The sequence below is a fragment of the Manacus vitellinus genome, unplaced genomic scaffold (genome assembly GCF_001715985.3).
Source record: "Manacus vitellinus isolate BGI_N305 unplaced genomic scaffold, ASM171598v3 scaffold_5_pilon, whole genome shotgun sequence".
NCBI classification, from domain to species: Eukaryota; Metazoa; Chordata; class Aves; order Passeriformes; family Pipridae; genus Manacus; species Manacus vitellinus.
The window spans coordinates 16,185,367-16,207,413 of record NW_021940682.1 but is presented as its reverse complement, the minus strand read 5'-3'; the positions used below and the strand labels follow the sequence as shown (position 1 = coordinate 16,207,413).

At 46.8% G+C, this 22,047-nt stretch overlaps 1 protein-coding gene across 1 annotated transcript; it reads left to right on the top strand.

Annotated features, from left to right (window-relative positions):
- The first annotated feature begins 2,824 nt into the window (after positions 1 to 2,824).
- Positions 2,825 to 21,320, top strand: CSNK1E (casein kinase 1 epsilon). Its single transcript, XM_029963533.1, has 10 exons — positions 2,825 to 2,938; positions 9,262 to 9,372; positions 9,535 to 9,683; positions 10,372 to 10,600; positions 16,968 to 17,138; positions 18,632 to 18,780; positions 19,258 to 19,450; positions 19,555 to 19,694; positions 20,068 to 20,133; positions 20,665 to 21,320. The coding sequence occupies exons 1-9, from the start codon at positions 2,863 to 2,865 to the stop codon at positions 20,098 to 20,100; spliced, it is 1,251 nt and encodes a 416-aa protein (XP_029819393.1). The 5' UTR covers positions 2,825 to 2,862; the 3' UTR covers positions 20,101 to 20,133; positions 20,665 to 21,320.
- The last annotated feature ends 727 nt before the right edge of the window (positions 21,321 to 22,047 follow it).

Below are 22,047 nucleotides of genomic sequence, written 5' to 3'. Positions count from 1 at the left end.
TGCATCTTTGGTCGCCATCGTATCTGGCACAGCAGTGTGTATCAACTCTTATCGTTGTGTTTATATAATGGCCTTTGTGCCTGTACGTGGTATTTTATATTATATAAAAGGGGCTGGTGCAAAATGGTGTGTGTGTGTGTAAGCACCGCTGACGGCTGGATAGTATTATTATTTTTCTGAGGCTGTGTAGTATTGGATATTCACGTATGCAAACGCTCATGCAGAGCACACACTCGCTTTGAGGTTGTATGTGTGTTAATCCCTTATGGAAAACTAAATGGTTTAACTAAATGATTGCCTTGCAGCCCCTGGGAATGCTGCCTTGGCTGTAGAGTGCAGGAAGGGTGGCAGGGCTGGGGGGGTTAAGCCTGCTGGGGGGTGGGTAGGGGGGATGTCTTAGATTTTGCACATATAAATAATATATAGGGAGTAATATAAATGTCACATATAAGAATATATATTTTATATGTAAAATTTTCTTTATGACAGTAGACCTGAAGATCAGATTATAGGAGTGGAAGCTGTAGATGGTGGGGGTGCGTGTGTGAAGTAGAAGCAAATATGATAGGTGTTTGAACTCCTGGAGCAGCTGTTGAGGGGGTGGGATGTGTGTCCTGCCCCATGACCACGAATCCAGGCTGTTGCTCCCTGGCTATCCTCCACCCAGGTTTTCTACGCACACTTGTGTGTGTGTGCTGGGGGGGGGAGATAAGGCAAAATGACAGCTGTGCGAGACCATGATTTTTTTACTCCATTATCCTGCTTCCCGCTTCCACCCCCGCGCCCCAGAGCATTTTTTAGATTCCCCTTTGGAGCCTGTTGCTTAATCAGCTAGAAGGGCTGCTGCCTCCATGTGTGAGAAACTCTTCTTAACCTGGCTCCTGTCTGTCCCAGAAGGGTGGGACTGAATTTAGGCTTGGGGCTGTGGTGTTGCAGAGCAGTATCCACTGTGCCCTGGTGCAGAGGAGACCCCGCAGAGACCTATTGCCCAGTCTCTGCCGTGTGCTCGGTTGTGCTCGCCCCAGCTGGGAGTTGGACTCAAGTGGAAGTGTTCAGGGTTCACAGGCCTGGGTAAACACACCATGAAGGAAGGAGGTTCGAGAGCTGTCTTCTTGACAGTGGTGTGACAGGTTCCCGGGGACACAGACCTTTGATCGTTTATTGGAGTAGGAGTGTAAGCAAGTCAGATGTATGTTAATGTGGTTATACAGAACAGCAGGCAGCGGATAAAAATCATGTCTGTTTGCTGTGCCCTCGCCCAGGTCTGCCTGCCTCCTGGTTTGGTTCCCAAGGCTCTGCCTACATTCCTTGTAGTAAGAAAGTCAGAAATAGCCACAGGGTTTTGTAGACTTTAGATGCACAGAAACCCACATGCATAAGTAAATACTAGGTGAGGAGACTCCACCTCTAAGTGTTTTGTGTGTGGTTTCTGATGACTGGAGCTCTGCTTTCAGGGTTCACAATGTCCCCTGAATGCCTTGATAGGATTATTTCCCTGTACATCTCTACAGTCCATCCATTCTTCTTTCTGTAATCCCATCTCCTGGGGCAGGAGAAGCAGCTCTGGGTTTATAGTATGCCCAGAATCCTGTAGCTGGGATTATTTTTTTTTGTACTTCTGTCTCACAAGGCCGTTCCTCCCTTCTTTCCTTCAGTGATGCTTCCTTCCCACCAAGCTCCAGCAAGGGAAAGTTCCTCTCACCCACTTGTGAAAACATGAATCATTCCTCACCTTTCCTGTCCCCAACAGGCTCTGTGTCTGCATTTTGTATGCTAATAATGTGGCATTGCATAAATTAGGACTGTGGCAAATCCCTCTAAAAGAAGACGCACTGGCTGTCTTAGGAAGAGATGTGGTTCCTGGAATAAGTTGGTGGCCATAAGAAGGGGCGAGGGAAAGTGGTCTGCTAAGGGTGAACTGCTGGAACTGTGTTTGGCAGAGGTGTTTAGCAGCAGAAGTTGAGATTGGCAGGGAGAACAATCTCTGGCTGTGGTCCTTCCACCTAGTTGGTTTTCTGTGGAAGGTGAGGAGGCTAAGCCTGGGCATGTTGATGGGGTATATCAGGTCAAAGGGTTAGCTAATCACCTCAGGTAAAGGGATGAGGAAAGGCCCGAGCTGCTAAAAACAAACAGCCAACACACCTAGGTAGGCAGCAGAGATGGAAAGGCTCACGTAGACCAAAGGAGGCTGTGATCCCATCAGCAGAAGCCTGTGCAGATAAGCAAGTGCTGTTCCTAGTCAGTGCCTCGAAGGGTTCAGTTCAGCAAGATGTCTCCTCCCTGTCCCTTGTGCCAGCCTCTGCCTACGAGTGATACAGTCTGTCTGTCTCTTGCAGCTCTTGAGTCCTATGCTTCACCACCACTGAGTGGTGGTTGGACTAGGGCTGGGCCAGAGAGCAACTTCTTCTCATAGGGTTTATTATGCCTGTCCTTTTTGGTGTCTCATGAGGTTACTTCTGTCCTGGTGCCAGGTACTGTAGGGTACAAGGAGCAGTACCTCTTTACAGTGGTGTGGCATGATCACCCACTGAAACCTTAGAGGAGATTTCCTGATCCCCTCCCCAGTCTCTGAACAAAATGATGGGGAAGAGATTGAATTCTTCTTTCTAATAATGGGAACATGGAAAACATGCTTGAGAGGGTTGTGTTCCTGCAGCATTTCTAGCTCATGCTGTCCCTGGATGTTCAGGAGATAGGAGAGGTGATGGAGGCCATGTAGAAAGTGATGTATTTCAAGATTTGAAACTGTACTCAGCCTCTGGGTGAAGTGGGGAGGTCTCTTCTGTAGTGTTACATGATTCACTTCCTGTTTCTGCTCTGACACTGTGCTTTCTGTGCTTCTTTTCTCAGCACGACTGAACCATGGAGCTTCGAGTAGGGAACAAATACCGGCTGGGCAGAAAGATTGGCAGCGGTTCATTTGGAGACATTTACCTAGGTGAGTGTGAGAGTCTGTCCTTCTACCTGCCAGGTTGTTTTTCTCAATTGCATCATTGTTTCGGGGTTGTTTTTCTTGCCTGTTGGTATTTGTGGGCACCATGTAAGGTTGGAGGGGGTGGAGAAAAGATCTTCAAGGAATACTGCTAGTTGCTGCCTGTCTTCTGATGGCAAAGAAAGTGGGATGAGCTCAGCTTTGCCTTGCAGATGCTGGAGACATGGTGGTAGTTGATTAGACTGATTTAGATTTGGACTGTTTGGGACATATTTGACATATATGCTGCTCCAGCATTCTCACTTCCTTTTCTTGAGCTTGGGTGTGTGTGGGTATTAACTCTGTAAAGAGTGGGTGGTGGAAAGGGAGGGCATAGCTGTCCCTTCAGGGGTAGAAGGAATAAAGTTTTGGGAAGATTAGTAGTGGAAAAAGTGATCTGGACCTTTAAGAGAGAGGTCAGAGACCAGGAGCTGTAAAACAGGTCGGAGAGCCTGGTGTGGTTGAACTCCTGGGCTTTAGATCTGTTAGATCTGTAATGGGATTTAGAGTTAATGTCTGGAATGACCTGAGCTGGGAGCTCAGTGGACGGAGCCCATGAGGCACTGGGTTTCCTGTTACTGCAGCAGGTTACCTGGGTAGAAGTTCTTCCAAGCCAGTGTACTGATGTGTGCTAATGTTCCCTGATGCTTTGCCTGCTCATGTTTTTATTGGCTCAAACCATGTGGGGCCAGAGTGGCGAGACTACCCAGTAGCCTGATCCCTCCATGAGAGTTGATGTGGCTTTACCTGTCATCTGGTTCTCCCCACTACCTTTTTAGTTGTAGTCCTGCAGGCCAGCAAAACAACTGCCCTCTCCCTTGGTGTCTGCAAACTTTGGGGACTTACGGGTGTGTCATGTGCTCCTTGACTGTTTGCTTGGTTGAATTGTATTTTGCTTCCCAGTACATCCACCACTCCTCACTTTTGCTGCTCCTTCAGTTTTTCCTAGTTTGTCCATCTGCTGAGCAGCTTGGAGCCAACACTGCATTTGATGTGTGGCATTTCCAGTGCCTGGCAATGAAGGACTACCCTCCAGTGATCTGTAATGTGATGCCTCTGCATAGGCTTCTTTGGGTCTCCTTGGCTTCCCCCATCACCAACACTATCAGGTTGCAGAATTGGCCTTAGCAGACTGTCAGCTATATTGTAGAAGATGTCTTCTAGGATCTCCAACATCTTCCCATCCCTCCCTGAGTCCCTTTTGTTGAATACCTCTGGTTCAGATTACTTTTTCCTGTGCTTGTAAATCACCGTCTGTTTTCAACCTCTGGCTTTTACCTCCAGTTCCCTCTTGCTTTATTATTCTCTCTTGATTGGTGTTGGCAGCCTCTCTTGATTAAGTGTCCTGTGGGAATCATCAGTAACAGGCTTTGTTGCCACCTTTATCCAAAGCATGAACAAAGATGATAAATAATGGATCTGGGATCCCAATTCCACTGTGTGCTGCCTTCCTGCTGCCTACTCCTGTATGCCACTCCTCTGTGACTCTCCAGCCAGTTAGTGTCTGATAGCCCAGACACAGCATTTTCCACCTATGGTAGTGCTTGAAGCCTTCCAGACCCTCTGTAGGGCAGCATAAATTGCCAGGATCTTGCAAAACATCTGGGGGTACACGTGGGGTAAGAAAAGAGGTACTGAATGGAAAGGCCTGATCCTGTGTTCCTTTGCACCACGTAACAGGTCATCCACCTGTGCAGAGCAGGCGTGGAAAACAGGCTCTGGTGAGGGGATTGTGCCTGCCTTGCCTGTAACCAAACAACATGAGAGGCAAAGGAAGCCCCAGTGCCCTAGTGTGGTGAGCACAGAGGGATTCAGCCAAGTTACTTGAATGCAGTATCAAAGCCAATGATGTTCATTGAGGTGCAAGCCAGCATGTTTTGAAGCAGTGATAGCGAGACTTCTTGGAGCCTGGGTGACTCCCCAGCCTGGAGGGATCGGGCATGTACTCTCTGATGGTGCGTCTGGAGGACGCTTGTGCTCCTGCTGTACTCTCACAGCCTGCTCTGCAGACAGAAGGACTCATTCACGAGGACTTCTCTCCTGCACTAAATTCACCTCACAGTTCTCTCTCTCGATAATGGTGCGGAGACAGAGCAAGGACAGACATGCCTTGTTTATCTCTGGGGATGAGCAGGGGCTGTATGGTTTATCCTCAGCTTCTCTCTTTCAGGATGTTACTACCTTCACCTGCTCTGTAACCAGTGGGTGCTGCGTGCTGTGCTCTTCGGGATTTGTTTTTGTTTTTTTTCTATCAGAGGGAAACTTGGATTTCTACATGGGTAGACACAAAGGATGGACTGTGTTACTGCTCAGCTGAGGCTTAAAGCACAATGCCTTCCTTCCATGCGTACTTTGGGGGATAGATGTGCTGCGGGGATATTCTCCCTACATTGATTTGGGAGGGTGGGAAATGAGATCATGCTACCGAGGGGTCTTGGCTAACCCATTTACCTCTAAAATTGCTCATTCAGAAGAGCAAAATCAGTTTGCGGAGGAATTGCCAATACTTTTAGGCTGTCGGAGGGAGGTGCTTTGTCAGAGGTGTTGGCCAAGAGGCAGGGCAGGGTAGCTGGACCTGGTAGGAATCGTCTGGCCGGGATGCACACTGGTGGTGAAGAGGAGCTGGGCAGACAAAGCATGCTGGGACCTGCGCTGGCTGGGGACAGTTCCTGGTGGCAGGCTCCTCCCTTGCTGGGAGGGGAGTGCCTTCCCTTTGTTTCCTGGCCTGTTAACTCTCTCTCGCCCTATCTGCCTTCTTCCATCTGTTCCCAGCCCTCCATTCTTCCCTCGACAGGCTGTCAAGAGGGGAGCGGGTGGTGGGGAGAGTGGGGGCCCCGGCCTGTTGCCACTGTGCACAGGGAGGGCGGTGTTTATTGTGTCAAGCATGCAGTCAGGCTTCCACTCTGAAAAGATCCTGTTCAGCCGGTGACATCCTCTGTCCCCGGGGCCCCGTTTCAAAGAGCTCATGATGAATGAGTTGAATTTGTGCAGCCCCCACAGCGGAGCGAGACTGGGGGTGGATGTTAGGAATTATCCCCGATCCTACATACGTCTCTCAAGTGGCTGAAGCTTGCAGACTCTGCTGCATTTGTCTGAAACACGGTGCTTTCCAGTCTAGAAAGAGAGCAGAGAACTGTTGCTTTTGTACTTGTATCTTTAAGAAAAGATGGTGGTTAAAACATGGAACAAAGGACCAGAGAGATTCCTGCCCTTGGATTCCCTCCTCACTTGTGGTGGTCTCGATCTGGGTGGATCTCTAGCAAAGAAATGGTAGAGGGAGCAACCTGTAGACACAGCGGGGTTTGGGGATGGAGCAAGCCTAAAGTGTTCAGTCAGAGAATAGCTCCTCAGTAGGTCTGATTGGTCCAGAGAAGAACTATGAAAATGGTTAGAAGGATGGAGCATGTCTCCTATGAGGAAAGGCTGAGAGAATTTGGATTGTTCAGCCTGAGAAGAGAAGGCTTAAAGGTGACCTAATTTTGTCCTTCCAGTACCTGAAGGGACCCTACAAGAAGGATGAGGAGAGACTTTTTGCAAGACCATTTAGTGACAAGACAAGAGGGAGTGGGTTTAAACTGAAAGAGAGCAGGTTCAGATTAGATACCAGGAAGAAATTCTTTACTGTGAGGGTGGTGTTGCAGTGGAACAGGTTGCCCAGAGAAGTTGTAGATGCCCCTTTCCTGGAAGTGTTCAGTGCCAGTTTGGATGGGGCTCTGAGCAGTCTGGTTTAATGAAAAGTGTCCCTGCTTATGGCAGGGGGGTTGGAACTAAATGACCCTTCCAACCCAAACCAGGCTATGATTCCACCTTTGTTTTTCTAGGCCACAGGGTTGTCTCCTCTTTTTTTTTTTTTTAAAGTTTTTTTTAAGAGACTAACACCTGTGTTTGGGCTATGGAGAGTGTGGGGCTGAGGGCCATCTGAGCACATATAAGTGGCACGTTCACATTTTGAAGAATCTAAGTCTTCTTGATGCCTACCCCTGCTTTCCCTTTTCGAGCTTTATGTGCCCACAGATAACACTCCCCACCTGCAGACAGCCTAGTAGATGGATGCATCATCATCATCTTCCTAAACACGCATGGTAATGTAGAGATGAGAACTCATTCATGTTTCCACTGTTCAACTTCTGGGGTAGCATTCATTCAAAATGGTAATGCTGCCAAAAGTCAGAAAGACTCACCAAATTTGTGTGTCAGCAAATGGATTAGGAGAGGGAAAAATTTCCCCTGGGAAATGGACAAGTGAGCTGCTTCAGAGGATTTGGAGGAAAGTCTTCACAAAAGCAGGGGAAAGAGAAAGGAATGAGGGAAGGAAGCACTCTTACCTTTTTTGGGTGTCCTGAGTGTTTCCATGCTGACTGAGGGCCAGTGATTGAACACTAATTTAAAAGACAGATACTAGTCCCTTTTCCTGCTTTTTTCCTCCTTGTACTCCTGATGCTTATAAGAAGGGTCTTGTGGTGCAGTGAAGGAAATGTACGGACTTGTTTTTCTGGCCAGGAGTTTTTAAGTGGAAAATGGCAGCATCTTTTCAAAAGTAACCATTGGCTCTACCTCTGAGGATGGCTTTTTGGCTTTCCCTTCTGCTGAATCCTATGTTAAAATCCTTATTAAATTAATCCCATTGCTCCTCCTTCCCCTCCCTTACAGCACCCTAAATAATTCCTCTCCCTCCTTAGTGTTTACGGCCTTCAAATATTTGCAGACTGTTGTCATGTCCCATTCTTCCTCCCCACCCTTCTTGGTTGTATCTCTTGTCTATGTTACATATTTAGCTCTTTTAATCTTTCTTAGTAAATCAATCCCTCTAGGCCCCAAACAGTTTTGTTGCTCTCTTACAAATTCCTAGCAGCTTGTCTGTCTCGACCCGGCGCTGTAGCATCTAGATTATGTCTTTTTGCTAGCAGGCAGCTCTTGGCTAAATTTGTGTACAAGCCAGAACTCTTCAACAGGAGATCCTTAGGATCCAGGGGGAGAAGGGATCCAGTTGTGTGAACAATTCCTTTTTTTTCTTTTGGTCCCTGGCTCTGGAGGAGGTGTGGGAAAGAGGATAAATGGAGAGATTTATCTGCAGCTGTCCTTGTGGACTCTTAAAGTCTTATCACAGGGTTCAGGAGGCACAAATTAGCCAGACCTACTAAAACTAGCTATGGGATATCTACAAAACGTCACCTTTGACTCCAGCTCATGTTTGTCATGCGTGTTCTGGAGTAGTTTATTTTATGACAGTGTTCACAAGCCGCTCATGATCAGAGCAGCTCTCTGATTTGTGTTTGAGTGCAACTTCTAATAGTTCCAGATACGAGGAAGGGCTTGTCTGCGTGTGTGTGTGAGGCCGGCATGGCGGGAGGGGGAGAGAAGCAAAACTTGAGTGTCATTCCCGTGACCTGTGTACAGATATTCATTCTTTCCATTTTAGGATGATGTGAAACATCTGGAATCCTTTCAGCTATTATGAGGGAGAGAGCAGCCTGTTCCTTCTTTGACAGTGCACTTTGGGACCAGAGTGCTGGCTTTCACAGCTGGCAGCTCGGTTGTTTTTAGAGAGAAGTGTGTGGGGTGGTGGTTTAGTGTCGTCACAAAGTATCTAGCAATCCCTTCAGCAGAGGTGTCTGGGCAGCTTAATTCAGGACTGGATTCAGTTTATTTCTTCACGCTTCTAATTTAGGATATAGCAAATGTTTCTGTGTTGGCAAAAGATAAAGGTATTATTGAAGCCCTCAGGAGAGGGAGAAGCTGGGGACTTAGAAATTGTCTGTATTGAGCAGGTCAGGGCTGTGGAGAAAACAGATAGCTGGGAATGTAAGTAATGTCTCCTCCTGAACTAATTGGCTCTGTTGAAATGATGTAACTGAGGTAACTAGTAATTTTGCTAGGGAAGAGATACTCTGTATCACTGCCTGGGGGTGACTTGCATTCAGGGTCTCGGTATATGATCAGAGGCAGCTACAACTTCCCCTTAGCTTAGGCACTGTTGATACGTACAGATTGACCTCCCAAAGTCTGGTACTTTTTGAGATAACAAAGCAGTTAACATGTTGCAAGATTGTTGTTCTAGCCTGGGTTGTAGGGTCAGACTTGGTTTCCTATTCACGTGCCTTTCTCTGGCCTTGTGTTTGCAAATGGCAGCGCTGGAAACTCTCTGTGAAGTGGCTGAATCTCGTTTCTGTCACAGAGAATAAATTTCAGGGCAAATCATAAGGTTTTGGCATTTTTACAGGCCTTGTTAAAAGTGTTTAACTTCAGTGGAAGCTTGCGCAATCTTCATTTCACTTCTCATTTCTATGCAGGAGCCAATATTGCAACTGGTGAAGAGGTGGCCATCAAACTGGAATGTGTCAAAACCAAGCATCCCCAGCTCCACATTGAAAGCAAGTTCTACAAGATGATGCAGGGAGGAGGTGAGATGGGGAGGAGAAGATGGGGCCGGGGGAGTGGTTGAAGAAGGAAATTATTCTGGAGGGCCTTAGGAAAGAAATGATTTGGTGTTACATATGATCTTCTCAGCAGGGGATGCAGCATCTAGTCTCTGTTCCAAGGGCTTAATCTTTCTCTTTCCCCAGTGGGTATCCCCTCCATTAAGTGGTGTGGAGCAGAGGGGGACTATAACGTGATGGTGATGGAGCTCTTGGGGCCCAGCCTGGAAGATCTCTTCAACTTCTGTTCCCGCAAATTTAGTCTCAAGACAGTTCTGCTCCTGGCAGACCAGATGGTGAGTTTCCTCTGAAGCATTTGTGCCTACTCTCCTTTTCCATGCCTTTTTTTTTTTCCCTCCCATCTCCTCTGCTTAAGAACTGCTATATCCCAAGCTTTCTTCATTTAGTGACAAGTGGCTGCCAGCTTTCTATTTCTTGAGGAAGTTGGGGGCCTGGAACCTAGAGACTGATGACTTTTCCCAATCTCCATCTCTCTTTCCTTCCCCTGCTGCTCACCCTGTGTTAGTGTTGCACACATAGATACTTTTGCCTGCATGATGAATGATTGGCATCACTACCTATCTCAATTCAACTGCCCAGGCCCTGTGTTTAAGACCCTTAGCTCTTGTGGATGGACCCCCTACCTTCCCAGCCTGTCTAAGTTTGAAAGCTGACAGCTGTCAATGCTGAAGCTCAAAGTTTTAGTCCATGCAGATTTGCTTCCCACCCTTCCTTGTGGCGTTAATGATGACCTCCCCAGAGTGAGGACTGGGCTGGTGTGCAGGGTTGAATTCCATCTACAGATCCTGCAACCTCCAAAGGGTGTCTTTTCCTTGGCTGTCATCTCTGATATTCTCTGTGAAATGTCCTTTTCCCTACTCTGACAGGTCAGTGTCCTGGACAGGGTACTATTTTTAGCAGATGCAGTTAAGGTAGGTTTTTTCTTTCTTGTCTCACTATTTATTTATTTATCCCCCACTCCAGATCAGCCGTATTGAGTACATTCATTCCAAGAACTTCATCCATCGGGATGTAAAGCCAGACAACTTCCTTATGGGCCTCGGCAAAAAAGGCAACCTAGTATACATCATTGATTTTGGTTTGGCCAAGAAGTACCGAGATGCCCGGACCCACCAGCACATCCCTTACCGGGAAAACAAGAATCTGACTGGCACAGCCCGTTATGCCTCTATCAACACTCACTTGGGAATTGGTGAGCCTGCTGTTTCCCCTTGGTGGGGCTTTCTAAGGGAGGTAGTGTGTCCCCAGAAGGAGGGAGTTGGGTTCTGTGCCTGATTCCATTACTGACCTGCCTTGAGATGGTGGGCAAGTAACTTAAATGCTACACCTGCGTTACCTCTCCTGCCTTTGGTGGCACTTCGAGCTTCTGAAGACAGAAATTGTCTTATCAGTATGTGTTTGTGCACTCATCACTTAGTGCAGTGGGGCCCTGTTGAGCATCAAGGCTATGACCTCTGTGACTCTGCGGCTACTGAATCTGCCTTGCACAATTTTTGCAGGCTGATTAGATGTGTAAAGGAGACATTCACAGGCACTGCGCCTTTAGGAATGTGTGCAATTGAAACCTTTCTTGTTGACTCCCAAGCACCTTCATCAGTGATTATTCTGTAGCTGTCAGAGCTGGAGGATACAGGCCTGCTGCAATATGGTCCACCACTGAAGGTGGGGCCAGCCATTTGCTGAAAGTGTGCAGGAAGCTGGAATGAGGGAAGGCTTCCAGCTGGCTGGACATCCAGGTTTTGTGATTGGGAACTGACTATCATGGTTCTTCAAAATACCTGTGTGTCTGTGAACCACACTACCCTGTTCACCACTGAGGCAGCTTTAGGGAGGTAGGGCTCTGCCCTCAGTGTCTATGGTTAGTACCGTGGTAATGAAACTAGGCTGGGAAAGCATGCTGAGAGCTCAGCCAGGTCTTACACTGGTGCTGACCATCATCCCAGCTTTTGTAAAAACCTTGACCAGGTTAGTGCCCACCGTGCTCAAACCTCCTGAAGTCACCCAGATTCTTGTCCTGGGAATCAGCCCCTGGTGGGTGTGAGGAACACAGTTGAGAACCTCTTGCAGTTTTCTCTTCTGTTCTCTGACCAAAAGCTTCTTTCCAGTGTTTGACCTCCTTCCTCTGCTAAATTTTTGCTAAACTTTGTTCTCAGTATGAGGCTTCCTTAGTTACCATACAGTCTGTTCTGAGCAGGCTGACTTGGTCCTGCTATTAACTGGCAAATCTGAGGAGCAGAAACACTAAAGCTGTCTTGCCTGTGAACCCAGGAAAATAGCTACTGTGTTTGCAGCTCAGTTTGTGTCTCTGGGAGACCTTCTTCTGAAATGTATAACCTGAGAATTTGAAAGTCAGAGTAAGGAACTCAAACCTTTTAAACTAGCAGCTTCCACAGGATTCCATGACCTCATTTTTCCTGCACTCTCCCCTCTTGCAGATATTTCTCAGATATCTGGAGTCAATATTTGACCTGCAGAAAATAAAGTGGTTTCCCACTGTCTTCTTTGTTTAATACTATATAGCTGTAGATGGAAAATGCTTTATTTATATAAAAATGGGGAGTGTTGTGTGTTGAGAGTGGGCTGTGATCTCCTGACCTCCTCCATGCTGTAAAAATACTTCTTGTAGAGCTTTCCAAGTTGGCCTTCTGTATTTTGGCTTGACCTGCATATATATAACTGACTCTCCGTTGAATTCTCAGTCAAGATTTCCACAGCCATGGAAACTGCCACGAGGAGACATGCACAAAATAATTATCACTACTCTGTCTGTCGATTCTTATGTGTGTGCCTGCTCTGCCTGAACTGATCACGAGAGGCTAAATGTCTGGCTGTGGTTTTCAAATGACTTCATTATTCATCCCACCCCAACTTAGCCCTTTACTGCTGGTGCTTGGCTTGTGTGTCAGGACGAACAAACAATGTCTAAACAGTAATCCTAGGGCAAATTGCATATGCCATGAGTCTGAGCACAGCCACCGCTCTCTTCATGCCCTTTGCTTCGGGAAAGTCTGGGTGTGAGTTACTTGGCACAACAGGTCTCAGATGTATTATCTCCACGTTGCAGATAGTTCCCCTGAACAGCATAAAGGTTACATGACTTGCCTGGAGGAAAGGGGATGAAGGTGCTGAGGTTTCAGCTGGAGTTCCTGTTTCTCAAGACCTCGCCACAGGGTATATGACAGGCACATTTGTGAGTTAGCAGCATTGCCATGGGAACCATGACTCTGAAGTTTTTGACTTTTCAGAGACTAAACTCTCTGTCTTAATGTTACATTAATGCGCTCTAGGGAGAGGGAAGGAACCAGGTGCTGGGGTATTCGTGTGACAGGAATAGCAAATGAATAAATGCCTTTATTTGAATGTGCAAGCTAAGGGTTGGACATTCCAATGTCTGGAGGAAACACATTCTTTTCCCAGTGACTGGGGAAAAAAGTAGGAGGCGAGATTGGGGAGGGTTTCCACAGCTGGAGACTTGCCGTTGGGGGAGTCACTGGTCTGTGCAGGCTTTGCTTCACACATTCCAGTCAATTTTCACATGCTCTAGGGATGAGAGTCCCCTGCACCCACTGTAGCTTGTAAAGTCTGAAATAGATGCCCAGGGTGCCCAGGAGACAGTCTTGGAAGAAGCCTGGTGGACTCTGTCTGGGTAACAGGAGGTGGGAGGTGGGGGACAGTGCCTTCCCAAGTGCGTGTCCTAGATGGCATCAGTGTAGGCTGTGCAGATCATAAAGTCCTCCTGCTCATCCTGCCCTCTGTCACCCATTCCAGATCTCTGTGTGTGTTTTTAAAGGCTGTTGCCATGCAGTGGGGAGAGAAAGGGGAACTGTAGTGCAACTTATGCAAGATCAGATCTGAGTATGTAGTGAGAAAAACATTGCTTGATTAAGCCTGCTTGCAGAGCTGGGCTGGCTCCAGGGAAGACAGCTAATTTCTAGGGAGTCCTGCATGGGAGCAGCATCACTTTGAACAGAATCAGAGTGGAGGGAAACACTCTCTGGACAGAGGGACCAGAAGGCAGTTTAGGTTGCGAAGAAACATGCTTTGTCAGGAACTTTGTGTCCAAGACAACCAGTCCTCAGTCTTCCGTCTTTGCTCAAGCATGTCTTTTCCTGTCCTGCTACTCACCCCTGACTTGGCTTTTGAGGACCCTGCTTTGTGAAGGGAGTGGAGGGTGTGGGCTGGCTCGGATCCTCACTGGGAGTGGGAGGAGGGAACTGGCAGGAGATTGCTTGCAGAGTGAGAGGTTGGGTTTGAGGGGTTGTGCTGGCTTGTGTGGGAAGATGACCTTGTGTTTCTATTGGAAGAGGTTTTGGGAGGGAGGGAGGAAAGGATGAGTGTCTTATGAAAAATATATTTTCATAAAATTGTCTTTCAAACCTTCCCCCCCCACCTCGTTGTAGGAAAACTGAGAAGCTGAAATAAAATGGAGAGAGGAAGTATCACAGGTCATGACTGTAATCCAGCTTCTGGACTAACTTGCTCTGAGCATGCGTTCACGTTACTTGTATTTCTCTTTCTCTTTTCAAACTGCAAAGTGAGATTTTTTTCTTCCTGCATCCCAGGGATGGTGTGAGTGTTAGTCACTGATTGTCAGACTTCTAAAGGTGGAAAGTAGTGATGCTAAATAGTATTTCTTTGGTGTGTTGAGGTAAAGTTTTATTTCTAACTCTTTACTATCTAATATTATCTAGTATCCTGGGAATGTTGGTATATGAGGCCAGGGAAAAGAATAATTAAACTTGGGAGCTGTGTAATAGTAACTGAAGATGAAACAAAGAAACGGGATGTAGGAACTATTGTCCTTCACAATCATCCAAGATTTAAATCAGGATCTTGTAGTTAGGGTTACAGATGAAAGACTGCTACAATGTTTTGAGGTAGCTGCACATCTGTGACCCATGGTGTTGATACTTCAGGCCTATCATAGATTTGAATCTCAGTGAAATTGTTTAAGTGGGCTACAATTGCCACAGTACGTGAGGTACTAAACATTGGGGCTGCAACGCAGTCAAACACTTATTCATTCGGAATTTTAATAATTAGGTGTTTTGCTTGCAGTTGTTTTTCCTTGATCACGTTGCTGTGTTAAGGCACAGTTAAGGTGTGTTTGCATGCATGTAATGGATACTAGTTAGCTTCCCAGTTTGGTTTTGTAACCCCTCTCATCACCTTCACTAAGGCCTTGTAGCATCTCCCAATGACTTCAGGCTCCCTAATCTCAAGTCTTTAATTCAGGCCTTCCCCAAATCGCTAGGACTGTGCCCAGGCATATGTTCACAGAACATATCCTGTGCTGGATAGGGTTGGTGACTGTGCTCAAAACTGCTGTGCTTCACACAAGTAGAGGTGTGTTATTCAGCCTGCCCTAAGCAGTTTGGAGTTCAAGCAAGATTTTGGAGGCAAGATCCTGATTTATTCCTGAAAGGCTGATTTGCTTGTTCAGTAGGTTTCTCTGGTTCCTGCCCTGCCTTTCCTTACTTCTCTTGTCTAGAGCACTACCATGCTCTAGACAAGAACCCGCAGTTAGACACTTTAAAGCTACAGCATGGATAAATCAAGGGCTGCCAGATTGCAGGACTGAGATTACCCTTGTCTCCTGTACTTTCAGGCCCTGGGTGTGCCTTCTGACTCCACATGCCTACTGTCTAAGGATGTAGGTCATTACCAAATATTGTTCGGTTTTGTTTATTTGATATGCATGATGAGTAATTGCAGCCCTCTGAGAGTACACATATCCCAACCTGAGGCCAAATGCAAACTCAGTTTCTTTTCTCTGCTCCCTCCATAGCATCTAAGCATCTCCCAGACAATCATGTAATTATCCTTGGCAGTAGCCTGATAAGATAAGGACGTATTAGCCCCTTTAAAGTGGGCAACTTGAGGCAGTACGTTAGTGAGGTCAAAAAATGCTGTTATTTCTGCATGCTCAAAGTAAAACACTTTGGGGATCTGCAGGGCTGCTTTCTCCTCTACTCCTGTCTTGGAATTTGGGGGTTTTTATGGTGTTTCATGTGCTTTGACCCAAAGGCTCTCTCCTCTCAGTTATGAAGGAATAAGACCCTTTTCTTCTGCAACCCCTTTGCTTCCATTTTTTTTTTCCCCTCTCAGTAGTTTTAACTTGCCAAGCAAGCCTCCAGTTCTCAAAACCACTAGGAGATTATGAGAGAGATGCAGAAAGAAGAAAGAGCCGTGTTGACCCTCAGGAGCTGGACATCTGTATCTGTGACCTGCTACAAGCTACTCTTTTGTCAGGGTTTAGCTCAGCTAGCAGAATAAGGGGTAGCTGTAATGATCTACTGGCCTTTGAATGGGGCAGGTGGTAGCATGTAACTGATACTGACAGTTAACCCACAGACCAACACATAATCTGCAGCATTTTCCAGGATGTAGCGCTGAATCCAGCAAAATGTGCTGTAGTAGTGAATTAATCTAATAGGTGATTCTCTTTAGTCTTCCCTCTATCCCTGTGCTCTCCCTCAAGCCATATTTTGCCTGCCTGTTATCTGTGTCAGTGGTTGTTCTACTCGAGATGTAAAGTACTTTTTCCAAAATGTTTATTTTATTTGGGAGGAAAACAAGGGCAAGAGCTTCTTGGCAAGATTTATAGATGAATTTGCAAGCATGTTGGAGGAGCTGGGAGGAGTTTCACAAGTTAACCAGTCAACATTTGCAGTTGTTGAGATTCTGCATCAAATCCATCTTGAGCTAGCTTGAAACTTAAAATGGCTTGGCCATTCCAGAGAACAAGTTCAATGTGAAAGGGGTTTTTTTTTGTGAGGCAATCTTTTTTGTTCCATAAGTAAGCATCTAAAAGCAAGCCCTTGCAATAGCATATTAAGGGCAACCCTTGCTCTTAGTAGAATTGGTAGTGCTGCCATTTACACAGTCATTTCCTATTTGGAGGGGAACCTTTTGTTCAAAGTATGCCCCTTTCCTCCACAGCTTGAAAAATGCCACCAAGCTGGAAAGACATCTTTGCACAGTATTACATGTTAGACTCCTCTAAACAATTAACCAAGTTGTTTACTACTAGAAGGGGTCCCTAGTTCCTTGTTTCTGCCCTGCCTAAAGAGTATCAGCAGTTTAATTAGAAGATGTGTTTGAAAGGGTTGTGTTGGGCTTACCTCTGTTAGACTTGTCTTTCTGTGACTACCTCTGTCATGACTAATCCCTGGGTTGAAGAATCATTCTGGGTGGAGAAGTGTAGGTGCCCTTCCTCTGGGACTGGGAAGAGCAGAGTAGGCAGTGTTGCTGCAGCACTTCTTGAGCTGTTAAATTCTTGTGTGAATTAAGGCTTGTCCAAGTGAGGAGGTAGTCAGAGTCATTAGTTATGAAGTGGGTGGGGCCATATGGGGAGAGGAGCACTTTAACTCTTGTAATATGACCGTCCTCACAGGAATTTGCACTGGAATGTCTTCTACAAGTTTGTCTATCCATAGAAATGTACCAAAGAAGAGAGAGGAGTGATTGTTCTGTTCTGTGTTTAGCACCAAAGCTATGTGATTGCCAGAGTACTTTTGATTGCTGCTCACTCCTTGCCCCTTTGTAACTTCTCACAGAACAAAGTCGCCGTGATGACCTGGAGAGCCTGGGTTATGTGCTCATGTATTTCAACCTGGGCTCGCTGCCCTGGCAGGGCCTCAAGGCTGCCACCAAGCGCCAAAAGTACGAGAGGATCAGCGAGAAAAAGATGTCAACGCCCATCGAGGTGCTCTGCAAAGGGTACCCTTGTAAGTGCTCTCGTCTTGATGGCTGTCTTGTCTGCTGCTTGGCTTGTTCACCTGCTGAAACCCCATGGAATCTTGAATCCTAAAGAGCAGTGCCCAGTACCCCAGACCAGGATGTGCTGCTGACACCAGTGATGAGAAGGATAACAGGTGGTACAGTTCTGGTTCAGAAGTGGGAAATGTGTTTTTGTGGAGAGTGAAACCTTATGTTAGTAAGGGCGTGAGAGTCCTGAGAGGGATAGAGGGATCTTTAGGACCTCAGTAGCAGTTTGGAAGCGGGATGGACAATGAGCTGAGAAGGTACGCTGGTGATCCTGAGTTTTTACTGGTTAATGAAGAGTCCCAGAAATAGCCAGGCAATGAAGTGGCAATTGGAGTTCTTTGTAGGTAAACATGGGTAATATGTGTGAGAACAGAGAGAAGTCTTGGTCCTCACGTCATTTGCACAATAGTAGACTCCAACTGACCAGTACCGCTCATCAATGAGCTGTTGCAATTACAATAGGTGATTCTGTGAAAACAGAAATTTTGTGCACAGCAATTTTGTGCAAACAGTGTGCATAAGCCCATGGCCTGTTTGCACTCTGCGTGCACTGTGTAGCTCTGGTCCATCCCGGATGTGGTAGAACTGGAAACCGGTCCAGGAAAGGGCCAAAAGGGTAACCGAGGTGAGGTGATTTCTACACAAGTAACAAGTTGCTGGAACCTGGAAAAGAGGTGATTAGAGAGATGTTAGAAATCTGTGCACTCGCTATGCCTGCAGAAGTCTGAGTGGGAGACAATTATTTGGTGGCCCCAGTTTTTGTATTGGAAGAGAAACAAAGCTGGTTTCTGCTAGCTTCAAAACAAAATGATGCAGTTCTTCACACAGCCAGTAGTAGACTGTAATAGTAGTATTGGAACTCATTCCCAGAAGTTGGTGTGGGTACTTAAAGCTTACTGGAGTTCAAGGAGAGATGGGACAAGTACATGGAAGAGAGACTCGTGGAGAGTTACTAAATAGTCAGAAACCACATCCAGATCAGGAAGTTCCTGGAGCTGAAAGTAGGTGGGAGCTGGGCTAATGTTAATAGAAGTGTCAGACATGTTTGCCTCATGCTTTCTCCTCTGTAGCTGTCTACTTCTGGCTACTGCTTAAGATAGACTACTGAACTAGGAGGACTTCTGATTTGAGCTGAAATTCCCAAAGCTCACCTCCACCTCTTCTTTAGGCCTGCATTCTTACTGTCCTTCAGCAGGCTCTGCAGGACTTGATAAGTCTTGCTTGGAGAAACCGATAAGGATGTGTGAGCATTTTCTGTGGTAAAAATAGGAATGGGGTTTTCTTAGTGGCCGAAGTGCTGCAACCAAACCAGCAGGCTCAGTTTTTGTTATACAACTCTGTGTGTGTGCTGTCCTAGTCCAGCAAGCCACTGCTGAAATGCTGCAGTGGCTCCATGGCAGGGCATGGGAGGTTGGATGGTGTTCAACAGCCAGCTGTTCTCTGCTCTCTCCAGCTGAGTTCTCAACATACCTCAACTTCTGCCGTTCGCTGAGGTTTGATGACAAACCTGACTACTCGTACCTGCGGCAACTCTTCCGCAACCTCTTCCACCGCCAAGGCTTCTCCTACGACTACGTCTTTGACTGGAACATGCTTAAATTTGTGAGTGTGTGTGGCAAAAGGGCTGGAGAGGAGTTGTTTTTTATCATGGGGAGGGGAAGGAAAGTTGGAAACTGCCTGCTGTTTGTACTTAGCCCTGGTGAACAACTTGACAAAGGGTAGAGTGAAGAGAGGCAGTTACTTGGTGCAAACTGGGGGTATAGCTACTGTTGTATTAGTGAGTATGTCTGATCTGTAGCTATAGGTAGGTAGAGATAATTTTTCAGGAGAGGACTATAACTGGAGGTGGGACAGTGGATTCCAGTAACAGCTGTAGTACCATATGCTTTCTTCCCTGTTTCTTCATGGAACAGAATGAGGTCCTCTCTTGGTGCAGTGGAAGACAGTGGGGGGAGACCATGTTTTGGGGATGGAGCTCCACTTCCTTGGCACGATGGAGTACCATGTGTTTTCTGTCCGGGGCTGCTGCTATCTCTCCTGCCTGACAGCCATGTGTGGTGTGGGGGTTTCTCTCCTCAGGGAGCAGCCCGGAACCCTGAGGATATGGATCGGGAGCGGCGAGAGCATGAACGAGAGGAGAGGATGGGGCAACTCCGAGGGTCAGCCACACGAGCACTGCCCCCTGGCCCGCCTGCTGGAGCCACTGCCAACCGTCTTCGCAATGTCACTGAGCCCATGGCCTCCACCCCCACCTCCCGAATCCAGCAGTCCGGTGAGTGGGATGGGAGAGCTTGGGGAGGGTTCCACCCCTGCTGTCAGCTAGAAACCAAAATCATTGACTGATATTCTTGCCTCAATGGTTCTCTGCCCTGGCAGGCAACACGTCCCCCAGAGCAATCTCAAGAGTGGACAGGGAGCGGAAGGTCAGCATGAGGTTACACCGAGGAGCTCCTGCCAACGTCTCCTCATCTGACCTCACAGGGCGGCAAGAAGTGTCACGGATTTCAGCATCACAGGTGAGTCCCTGCTGCCATGTTCATGGCCTTGGACTGGATATTCCAGAAGTACTATGGGCCCTAGAGTAGTTTTTGGCTGATCTGTTGGAGCTGACATGAGCCTGAAGCTTCTAGTGTGGTGAGGGGAGTGGTACCAAGTTACACCTTCACTCTTCAGTTACATATTTTCTGGAGGCCATGCTCAGTACTGTCATCTTAGCTCTGCTTTGCTTGGAGTAAGACTTTGTCTGGTTCTCTTCCAGACCACAGTGGTTTGGAGGAATGGAGTAGTAAACTCTTGGGAGGAAGGATGTCCTGAAAGAAACGTGCAACCTCTCTGTTTTGGTGTCTTCTTTTTCCTCTCCAACCCTTAGCAACTCTTTTTCTTTTGTAGACAAGTGTGCCATTTGATCACCTTGGGAAGTGAGGAGCAATTGCCACTGGACCAGTGTTTGCTTAGGTGAGCCTGTCCTATGCCTGGGAACCCCCAAGGGTGAAATTACTGGGAAAAAAAAGCCTTAGGTTAAGACTTTGCTGATGTTGTGGGGGATTGGTACATTTCCTTTCCTTTCATCTTACTTTGAGATGTTTTTGGCTTCAGAGGGAAGAGTAAGGTTGGCTGCCAAAACCTTGAGGGGATGGATTGTCTTTAAGTGTGAAGGTAGCTTCCATTTCTCCAGGAGGATAGGGAGGGTGGATAAGGTGCTGGGCTGGGGAGCCATTTTGTTAGTTCCTCATGAATGCTTTTCTGGCAGTGTGACAGTGTTGGGGAGGAGGGTGCTGAGCATGTAATCAAGTGTGTGAGACTTTGCACAGCCAGTGAGTGCCTCTTGTAGAGGAAATGACAGTAGCTGGGCAAGGTAACTCCGAGGGGAGGCAGGAGTGTAGAAGAAAGGGCTGATACGATTTGTTATGCTCCAGCTGGCATTGGAAGTGCTGGGAAGAATCTTTTCACCTAATGTCTCTTCTCTCTTTTGAATTCTCTTTCTAGTGTCTTCACTGTATTTTTCTTTTAAAAAACAAAAAACCCAAAAAACAAATAAAAACTAAAAAAAAAAAAAAAAGACAAAAAAAAAGAAAACACCAAACAAAAAAACCCAACAGAATTTCTTTTTGCCAACGATGAGGAGTCGAGCTGTGCCCCCGCGCTGGTGTGAGCCGTTTCCGAGAGGGCCACCTGCGTCCCCCGGCGCGACGCCTCCGAGGAGCTGACAACGCGGGAGCCGTGCGGGAACACCTCCGCTGCCCCCCCAGCCCTGACCGCCGCCCCCACGGGCTACCCCCAGTTCCTTCTCCTGACTCTCTGCTCCTGGTTTTGATTTTTTGATTTCTCTATTTTTTTTTTTTCCTTGGGTATCTTCCCCTGCTTTTTTTTTTGTTAAATATTATTTTGAAATCATATGGTTTCTAGCCATATAAATTTTAACTTTGCTCTCCTTTTTATCTGAGGGCAAGGGATGGTGCAGGGTGGGGGGTGAGGTTTTTGTTTGGTTTTGTTTTTTTGTTTTTTTTTTGGTTTTGTTCTTTTCAGGAGCCTTGTGGGCCAGGAGCGAATCAGATTCCAGCCACACTTGATGGTAGAAGTCTGATTTTTATTATTATAACAGAATTTATTTTCTTGAGCATTAAACGAATTTTAAGCTGTGAGGGGAATTGTGGCAACAGCCTAATCATTGACTCGGGCTTCCTTTCCTTGGGTGGCTTCTCTGCGGTTTCTTTCTTGGATGTTGGGAGAAGTGCCAGCCTTCCCTGAACCGAGCAGTCCTCACACACGGAGGGATCTCTATGGAGAGGCACCTGGTGCCATGGAGGATGGGATCGTTGGAGCGGAATACAGGGAGAAATATACTTCTCATCCCTGCAGCGGGGTCTTTTTTTCGTCTGGCTGTGCGTGTTTTTCTATTTTTATTTTTTAATTAAAACTTGTTTTAATTCCTGCGGAGAGAGTGTGGGACTTGAGGAGAAGAGAGGGGCGCACAGAAACGGGAGTTTGGAGTTCTATCAGAGCGATGGCTCTTGCTCTCTCCTTCCCTCATGCAACCCCAAGTAAGATCCACCAATACATGCACAATCCCTTCCTGCCCTCTCCCATCCGTCTCCCCCCCTTTCCCCCCCACTTTAGTTGTTTTTAAATATAATTTAGGAATACTCAAGCTGCTTTGTGGCACTTGGGGCTTTGAAACACAATGATCACCACTGCGACCTATGGCCTGTAGCAGACACACTGTCACTGTAGTGTGGAGCCGATGGGTTGTTGGCAGGGCGGGGAGGGTGGGGTTAGTCTTTGTTTTGTTTGTTTTTACCCTTTCTATTTAACACTTCATTTTTCCTCCCTGTTTTTTTCCTAATTTATTTACCCCTCTTACTGTCTCTC

What these genes read in the sequence shown, in the direction of transcription:
- CSNK1E (XM_029963533.1), top strand. Translation starts at nt 2,863, where the DNA reads ATGGAGCTTCGAGTAGGGAACAAATACCGGCTGGGCAGAAAGATTGGC. An exon ending in ACTGGAACATGCTTAAATTT is followed by an intron (nt 18,781 to 19,257) that starts GTGAGTGTGTGT and finishes TTCTCTCCTCAG; the next exon opens with GGAGCAGCCCGGAACCCTGA. An exon ending in CACGGATTTCAGCATCACAG is followed by an intron (nt 19,695 to 20,067) that starts GTGAGTCCCTGC and finishes TTTCTTTTGTAG; the next exon opens with ACAAGTGTGCCATTTGATCA.